The sequence below is a fragment of the Anarrhichthys ocellatus genome, unplaced genomic scaffold, assembly GCF_004355925.1.
Source record: "Anarrhichthys ocellatus isolate YVR2014 unplaced genomic scaffold, GSC_Weel_1.0 scaffold57, whole genome shotgun sequence".
Taxonomy (NCBI): Eukaryota; Metazoa; Chordata; class Actinopteri; order Perciformes; family Anarhichadidae; genus Anarrhichthys; species Anarrhichthys ocellatus.
This window is the reverse complement of record NW_022280087.1, coordinates 997,868-1,007,729: the sequence shown is the minus strand read 5'-3', so window position 1 is coordinate 1,007,729 and position 9,862 is coordinate 997,868. Positions and strand designations below refer to the sequence as shown.

The 9,862-nt window shown below is 40.8% G+C and overlaps 1 protein-coding gene across 1 annotated transcript in view; it reads left to right on the top strand.

Annotated features, from left to right (window-relative positions):
- Nucleotides 1-35: 35 nt before the first annotated feature.
- Nucleotides 36-9,862, top strand: part of LOC116396582 (uncharacterized) — a 15,494-nt gene continuing 5,667 nt past the window's right edge. The window contains exons 1-3 of the mRNA XM_031871268.1: nt 36-356; nt 2,513-2,691; nt 8,163-8,255. Of these exons, the coding sequence (XP_031727128.1) occupies nt 2,572-2,691; nt 8,163-8,255 (213 nt within the window). The 5' untranslated portion in view covers nt 36-356; nt 2,513-2,571. The remainder of the gene's footprint in view (nt 357-2,512; nt 2,692-8,162; nt 8,256-9,862) is intronic.

Here is a 9,862-nt window from a genome sequence, read left to right as displayed (position 1 = left end):
AATTCAAAGAGTAACCAGCGTCACACCAGGCTAGCTATTATGATACACGTTCATATTTCTCTCCGCAGAGCACCAAGACGTCATCCGCCAATCCCATGGAGAAAACCTGAAGATAAAACTCTACCTGCACCATTCCAATGTTAACATTGTCTACAGGCCCAAGACGAACAATCGGGACCGGGTCATCCTGGACCAGGGGGTTCTGGTGACACCGCTGGACCCTCTGCTGGAGGGCAGGCTGACCGTGGAGGGATCACAGCTCACTATTAAGAAGGTCCACGAGGCTGACTCGGGTATCTTCAAAGTGACAGACCTGGATGGCTTTCCTGTGGCTCATGTCTACATTGAGGTGGAAGGTAAGAGAAGAAGACGCATTTAAATGATCAACATACTGTATTTAGTTCCCATCTTGCTTTGCTGTGAGCTAGCATGCATTCTACACTCTACAAAATCTAATCTGCATCAGTTTCCTACAGAACAGAAATAAGTCTTTTATCAGCTATAGATTGTGTTTATTGAAAGAGTTTACATCACAGGCAGAGTCAGTCAGAGTAATGCAACTGTAATAATACATGTGATAAAATATATGAAGGCTGGCACATCCTGTGTGTGTGTGTGTGTGTGTGTGTGCCAACCAAAGCTAATGTACATTCAGAGCCTTTGTGAAGCAAATGAGATCATGAGCGTCAGTGAGCAAAGATCAGAAACATCTCTTAAAATAGAACTCCACTGATTTAGCTTTTCACTCGTATAACATCGACAATAGACAGTATTAAAATCAATGCAGCAGAACCAGAGATATTGTGTGTGCCCCCCCCCAAAAGGCTTTATACAACTTGGTGTCAATTACATTATATGATATGTAGGACAGGATGGAGTTTATTGCTTACGCTATTGCTTATTTTATAGAGCCATTTATTTGAACTTTGTAGTTCAACTTGGTACTAGGTCAGTCATAAATGTAAATAATGAAACTGATATGGCACTGAACTAGAAAGGTGCACCGCGTGACTTTACTCGCGCTAGACGCGTCGGAGAGGAGGAGTGGCTTATCTCCATAGAAGCCGTTATCAACTAAGCCATTTATTTCCGCCATCAACCATGGACGAAATAATCACTATTTCTGCTTAGTACTTGTTGTGGAAGTCCCAGATATCCCGGGAAACTAAACACCGTCTTGTCTGGGTTTATAACATCATCTGGAGGAGCTCCGTGGATTTTATCGAGCTGTATTCACTGTGTCAAGCAAGCCACACGTCGGCTGTTTACTACAGCTGTATGAACACAAAATAAATCATTTTGCTGTGATTTAACGGCAATAAACGGATAAAAGAAATGCCGAAATAACTACATAATGATGCTGATTTGTAAAAAGTCTAAATTCATATTTTGTTGTCGACAAGCTAATAACATTTTTAAATACTTGTTTTCTCAATGGAACTCGGGTCGATCGATGTTAGGCTATGCTAACATTGTAGCAGCTCAACACTCAAAATAACGTCATCTAGGCGTAAATACGGCAGCGTTGTTTTCATTGTTTGTACCATATGTTTTATACTCATACATTTATACACATAGTTTCGTCCGGGTCTCTACTAATATGAGGTATCGTAGAGCTCTGGGTGAACACCTATGGCTACAATATTTTATTTTTATTCCATAGTTGCTGATTCGCGACACAGCGCAATGCGAATTTCACCTGAATACGCGAATGAGGCAAATTTTACGCCGTGTCATTTGCCTCATTCACGCCACAGACGCTGTGAGGCTAACCCTCACTCCCAACGAATCTTTTTACGCTACGTGCATATATTGACCTGCCGTCACCGAGCGTCACCACAAGTGTTTGAAGCTGCCATTGACCAAGCTGCATTCGACACGTGTAATGAATTGGTATGACTTGTTTTTAGCCGAGCTGATTGAAATGCCATTTTGCTGCTAAAGCAGTTGTTGAGAGGAGTGAGGAATCGGCAGACAAAGTTGGTATAAAACAGTCAATAAAACAAGTTAAATTGTGAAACACTGCAACTGTGAGGTCCTTGACCGCACAGTCATGAATGAGCACAAACAGATTTAAGGCTGATGGGTCCAGTAGTATGTGAGATTATCCGTGGACAGACAGTTACACACACGACCGAACGCATTATCTCGCCACAGGCTTCCTTCTGGCGGAGATAATGAGGAGATGTTGAGATTTATTATGTGACGTGTGTAATAGATCGGTTTCTACTTTGACCTGTGCCATGTAAAAAAGATTGGCAAAAGACCTGTCCATACACACAATAGAAACCTCCAAATATGAGATTGCCATGCGTAAGATATTCTGAACTATACCGAAGGCGGGCGGGGGGCATTTTAATGCGGGTCAGCTTGCTGATTAAAAACAGATTCAGTCTTAAAAAGAAACATTGATGAAAGATGAGTAGCAACACAGCGAAGTCCGTTTGAAGCAACTTTTCTGCAGTCGCAGAAGTCTCATTCTTATTTTCCTTTGCGTTTGTCTCTCGCTCAGCCCACAAGCTGCCTCCGCTGACTGTCGCCATCCTCTCCCTGCTGAGCGTGGTCGCCTTCATGCTGCTGATGTGCCTGCTGTCCTGCATCTACAGGATGCACAAGAGGAACGAGAAGAACAAGAAGCTGACGCTGCTCGCTCAGCATGCCGGCAAGGGAGACGGCGAGGCTTTCAGACAGGTAACGTCCACCTCGTGCATTATCATAGCTCCTCATGTCTCTGTGATGGTGGAATATTCTGGTGGAGTTGTGCTTGGCCTGTAGGCAAAATCAGTAGTTATCATGTGGTGTGTCAGAGTCAGCTGTGTATTTACGTTGGCCATTTGTGTGTTTACTGTGACACTGACCGGGAGCTGTATGTTCTGTAAAACGTTACATTTTGATACTTTGTTTATTGGATTAAATCCAAAGTGGCAGAAACCTTTAGTGAGCGTAAAACTGGGGTCTGATCCCAGGGTACTGCCCAGACTCCCTGCCGTTATCAGCAAACTTTCTGTTGCTGTCGTTACACATGTTAGACCCAGCGCTCCACCGTCCCGCTGAAACTCCCAGCGCTCCATCAGGGGTTTTGAATGTACCTTCAACGTGATTGGTAAGGCCTAGTTGACAAATGAAAAGGCTTCTAACTACAGCTATTTTAATAATACAAATCACTGAATGCTTCCAGAATATAGAGCTTTGTTACACAAAGACTCAGTTTATCATTGTTCATGATTTATTGTAATGTTGAACCATTAATCTGTTTTTCAAGTATTTCATTTTGTTTTCTGAATGGTAGATTTACTGCAAAATGTCTTGTGAGTTGCCATCATTACCATTTTTCTTTTCCTTAAAATGTCAATTTTTAATAAAACTCTACAATTAAGACTTAATTGTGAGGGCCCTGACCTCAAAGATTGTGCTAAGCCTAAGAACAAAAATAAGGCAAAGACTAAAAGCCGCTGATTGTTTTCCAATTTGTGATTAAAAGTCTTTGCTCTCTCCTGTTGACCTGCTCATTACTGGCAGATTAACTGACCCATTGGATGATTTAGAGGAGTTGTTGATGAACCCTTCTGTCAACACAACGATCCACTCTGCATTCCCAGTTGGTGATTTGTTAACCAAATGAATTTATGGACCAAATTAAAAACCCATTACAAACAGAAGACTATAGAAAACACCTAAACATCGGGCTTCAGGGATAGTCGCTCAATACAAGCAACCAAATGATAAGAAATATGTCCAGATCAATCGCATGAGGGTTTAATTAGATCACTGAGTAACTGGATTTAGAAATAAATCTGCCAAATTAATAAAAAATGGGACTCATTTATTTTTTAAATCTATTCTCAAACTGAATTATCTTTAAATTGTCTTTGCAGAACTAATATCACAGCGTTGGTTTCCCAAATGAATGATGGACTTATTGATTGGACTCTTTTGAAATAGCTAAGATAGACAGATGAGCCCTCTCTCGCCAGCATCCGCAGTACATCATCTATAAAACAGATTAAACTCGTGGTTCAATCAATAACCCAACACAGGCAGATGACTCATTGTAAACAGCCCAGAGACTGAAGGGCTTTTTGACAATATGTCATATTGCAAAGCTCCATTTGAGTTCAGAGTTGTTTTGAGAAAGAGAATTATAAATGTCTCTAAAATCAAACTCTGCATATACCCAAATCCAACTTTCTTGGAAAACCTGTATAGAACATTTATAGCACTCATTTATGTTATAATTCTACAGTATATCACTTCTATTCACTTCTATTGACCAAATTAGTTTTTAACTTCCTGTTTACACTGGAAGTTGGATTCAGTTTCTGTGATATAAATCATGGCAACGGGTCAGAATGTGCTGGTATTCGTGTTTTAATACGTGTTCATAACAATATGATGTCATAACAAAAGAGTGTGGCCGTTCAAACCTGTGTTAATACAATAATAATTCATCCAAAAACAAAGTGTCAGTAGAGACTCATTTGGTCAGTTACAGTCGATGTGTCCTCGGGTCACATGACCTCCTCATAGCTTTGACAAATGTAAAGAAGTCTGCTAGAACCAATCAGGACGGAGACTTTTGACTTGAGTTAAATAACAGCAGCCAGAAGTTGAAACAACCAACATCCGAAACTGAACAACACAAAACAATGCCCACCAACACACCGGGGCGCCATCTAGGTCTTCATATAAAAAGAAATGAAAGAGCATCAGGTCAATATGATCATTTATTTAGAGGTTTTGTGTGTGATGTCACATTAATGTTCTGTCTGCCTCTGCTCTCTCTTTCTCCCTGTCCTCTATCTGTGTCACAGTGTATCTGTAGGTTCAGATTTCCTGTTGGACAATACTCCTTATTGTCAGAGTTGCTGCTTTGAGTTTGCTTCACATTTTAGGTTTGCAACAAAAAGACAGCAACTCTGTGAATTTGTAGGATTACATTTTTAAAAAACATTACAATTCCATCTAACTATATAGCTTATCCAGGGTTTAATGGGAATATCTTTTTGTATTTGTTCTTAATATTATATCTGCTAAGTTTCTGATGTGTTAATGATCTTGGTTCTGTTTGAGAGGACTGAAAGTCGAGGCCTCAATGCTCACCATGTCTCTGATTGGCGGCCCAGCTAACGCTGCTGCCTGTGCGTTGCGTTTCTCCCTCTCAGCCTCAAACGGAGCCTCTTCTTGGTGAGAGAATTGTGTTCTGGCCTCTTTCTTTTCTGCTCCTCCTTTGGTGTCTCGAGAAATGTGCTTTTCTTTTGCAAACAAGTTCCTTGATCAAATTGCTGCTGTGTGACAGGATCATTGGTGGCAGTTTCAGAAATGCGTGTTCAGTATTTCGTAAATTGTTGTGCTTTTAGAGATGATACCAATCCATTAAAGAAATACCAGCACACTAAAAAAATCCTGCAGACTGAGGAGAAACTGCGATCAATCCTAATGGACAGGCAGAAGTTGATTGAAGACCTAATTTGACAAAAAGTCAATGAATTACCTTAAGTGGATCTGGCACCACCACTTGGGACAACCTGTCTCTGTGATTCTAACAGACTATTAAAATGACTGAGCTGTATGTAGACTATAACTATGTGTTAGCATATTTTTGTGCATGTAGCAGAGGGTCAGCTAGCTCCAAATTCTTTCATGAAGTAGATACCAGGTTACTATGGAGGACAGAAGCTGCCAAAAACTAAATAAATAACTCGATGAATACACTAATATTAAATGTATAAAAAAAAATGTATTCATTCATTTTTAAATGTTTTTATTTATTTTTGCATCTATTTTAAAAATATTGTAAACGCATTCATTCATTTTACAATTATTTATTTATTTATGTTTTCATTAGTTTCTGTATTATTTTCCCTTTTTTATTTCCCAAAACTTATTTCTTTCGGTATTCTTTTCTTCATACATTTCATTTACATATTTATTTCTGATTGTGGCAGCTTCCGTCCTCCATAGTTAACAGCGTAGGACACGTAACCCGCAGCGGCCAGGAAGTTATGAAATCAATCTAAAAATATATACTTTGCAAATGATTGGCAGCCGTGAACGTGTTTTGTAGTTGATGCAAGAACACCAGAATAGTCTCAAGAAATAAGAGACAAATTCAGCATCTCAGGAAATGCTCTTACTTATGTGCTTCCTTAATGAGGGCTAGATGTAAAGATCAATATCAGTGGTAAAGAGCATTGGAGGCTAAATATACGGTAGTGCTTAATGCTAACGGTGTTGGCTTGACGAGCTCGGTCCGTCTCCCAGGATTTTAGAAACGGTTTTGAACCAGGTCGGGGTGCACACATGCATTTTAGTTCAGTAATTCAATCCAGTATTTCATCTTAAAATCTTCCGTTTCTTAAAGCAAGTCGGAGAGCTGTTCCTGCTTAGCTCCACGGTAGGTTGTGAAACAACAGAAAGGAGACCTGAGCTGTTCCCTTGCTTTGAGAAAATAAGATTTGAAACTTAAGAATAGAGTCTAAATGACCTGTTTAGATGGTTTACACCTCCTCTATATTGACGTGTGTAACTGCAGCTGAGCACCGATGTTAGAGGAAGTCACACTTACATCCCGTGTGCCACACACGCGTCTGCTTTGCCGCTCTGGCTTTCCTTCCTTCTGTCTTTCTTCTTCTCTCGGCTCATAAGCGGCTCAGACGCAGACCTGCAGTCACTCATCAACAATCTGACCTGCAGCTTCACTGCTATCTTTAACAAACAGTGTGTGGGGATTTACACACATGCACATATTACCTACTTCAGTGTTGTTTTACTGTGTGGTGTGTATTACAAGGTTAGTATCTGTGTGTGTGTGTGTGTGTGTGTGTGTGTGTGTGTGTGGTGTATGTGTTAAGGGCAGTAGTGATTAACTTTATGAAAGCTTCCATGATGTGCAGTAGATTCTTCTGTCTAATCAACGACTGGCCCGTGTTGGTGTGCCCTCAGTGTTTTTTTCATGTCTGTCTGTGTTTGTCTAGTTACTGTGGATACGATGTTATGTGTTCATATTCACGTCTTCATAGCAATAGATCAACATGTGACATGACATTGAGACGTCTCCCCTGTGGCGTGCTGTTTTTACATTTATCCCCAACTGTCACTAGTTACAAAGACAACATCACTAACCACCGTTATGAGTTGCTTATTTTACATTAGTGAGATCATGCTGAAGAGCACCGCGCGTGTTTCCTTTCTGTTTGTTTTCGCCGTGCCGTCCAGAAGGTGTTGTCTGTCTGCCGGATTGTGATCACTTAATAGAAATGAAAATTACATTAAAACAAGATTACATCGCATTACTATTCGTAAAAGGTTTGATGTCATAACTAGTCAAAAGTACTGGAGAAACAGTCACTATAACTACGTACTAGTGAACAGTGTACAGTAAATGTAAAAGCATCAGGTCATACTCCCCGTGTATCTCTCACTCACCATATGTGTACACTTATTGTTTGGGTGTTCCTGTATATACTGACATATCAATATCTGCGTGTGCAAATGCTTATAATGTGCATTCTTTTTTAATTTTCATGTGCGTATGGACACTTCTAACGTGAGCCTGTGTATCGACAGCGGAGGTTGAGATGACAGCAGTTGCCCCTGATGTCACTGACACGTTGTGGATTTCCTCATAGATCTGAGAACACGGGGAACATGAGTGAGAGGATGTCTCCGACCTTTCAGGGACCGAACCCAAGGGACCGACACAGAACTCTAATCAATCGTACCTCTCTCACTCACTCACTCACTCACGCACACTGGCCCTTTAAATGCCTTCGACCTCACTTTATCTCTGACCCTTATTCTCTTCAACCTGTCTCTCTTCCCTCCACCGATCCTTGCCCTCCCCTCATGCCGTCTTTCTTGCAGTTCAATGGAACGGACATTTTTGAAAGATTACATCCTCTTTTGGCTCGGCTTCCTCTCAACCTCCAGCCTGACCACAAAGACAAATAAATCAGCTTGTCTCTCGTCCATGTCACACAAGCTTCAGTATCTTATATGTGCATTTAGTATTCTGTATTTTGTGTGTGTGTGTGTGTGTGTGTGTGTGTGTGCTCTCTAGCAGTGTCTCTGTATATTTGATGACTAGTTGCTCAGCTGCCGGGGCATTACATTGTTGTGGCCACAGTTTGAAGCCTGTCTCCTGTATGTGTGCGGGTCTGCAGGTGGTCCAGGATGCCTACAGCAGGTTCACTGAGGAGTCTCTGATGCAGTCTGTGTGTGAGCAGCCCACCGAGAGTACAGAGGTCACAATCAAGGTCAGTGGTGGAACCAAGAGGGGTGAAGATGTTGACACACAGATCAACTCACATTCAAATAAACTATCGACATACCGCAACAAGTATGTCATTAACAATATAACTAATTATCAAAAGGCCACACCTGGTTTTACAGATTATTTTAAAAAAAGAAGCCAAACCTACATGCGTTTTTTAAAAATGTTTTTGTTTTACTTTGACACAGTCAACAAGCCAAGCTCTGATGAAAACGACTCATCACTGTACTATCCTTTACCACCAAAATTAACATGCATGCAGTTTTTTAAACGTGGGAAAACCTGCCAAAGAAGAAGATGAACTCTTCTCCCATTGCCTTGCTGTTTTTCTCTAGTGTGTCCCTTTAAACGTCACAAACACGCTGGAGAAAAGGGTTAGTAAAGAGTAGAACTGTAACGCTGGGTACTTCTTTTTTGTAAGATAATCCTTTATTAGTCCCGCATTAGTCTGTTAATTCTGTTTCTCTTTCAAACTCGGTGCTTGGACGGAGACGGGCAAAATTTGTGGATGAGATCACAAAGAAAGCGCTGGAAAAGAGGCGAAAATTAACATTAGTGGGTTTTTTTGTCCAGTGTGAAAGGAGCTTATGAAATTGTTTGGTCGGAAATCGGGCTTAAAGGTCAAGAAGACAAGCAGGGTTTTTAGGTTGCATTACTATTTTGACAACATACACGATTCATGAAACCTTCCAGTAATAATACAAATATGGTGTAATATCTAAAACCTGATTACAAAACACCTTTATACTATCAGGGAAGTTTTCCTCATAAGAGAAAAATAAATCAACCATCTTCATTAACCATCCTTGTGCTTTAGATTGCTTGGCAGAAACCAGCTGCTTATGAAGTCACATCAATGCCAAGTGTAATTAAAAGGCAATCAACCTTAGACTCTACACTCAGCGGTGGAACAGATGAGATTAATGTTTAATGAGCTTTTATGAAAGTGAAATAAACAGGAGTAAGGCAAGTAAAGAGGTCGAGGTTCAGGGAGCTGTTGGAGCTGTTTGATTAGAGTTTCTTCAGGCATCATGTGCACTCAGACGTGAAAGATCAGAAGGAAACTACAGTAGCTCGCCCAGATTTGTTGATTTAAACATCAAACTATACCTTGGCAGCTAGGTTATAATTGGACTCAATGTTTTTACTGTCTCAGCAGGTTTCAAATGGCAATGATGAAATGTGGTCTTCATATTTAATGGAGAAGTCAGGTGTATCTCAGCCATACATTTTACTGCCTGTTTCTTTAGTACAAATCAGAATTGTTTGCATATTTAAAGTTACTGTGAGGAACCTCTAACTGGTTCTAAAACAGTCTTCATTTAATACTGATGCCTCTGAATGAACAATATAAGTAAACAAGAAAATATTTCTATACAGTTATTCTTAATCGGTGCCACCAGGGCAGATTGGGAAAAATCAGATGAAATCATGCAGGTTCACCAGAAACTCTTTCAGCTCAGACTCCAGCAGGGCCTCCAGCAGAGACCGGTCCACCGTGGACAGACCCAGATCCTCCAGCAGAGACCGGTCCACCGTGGACAGACCCAGATCCTCCAGCAGAGACCGGTCCACCGTGGACAGACCCAG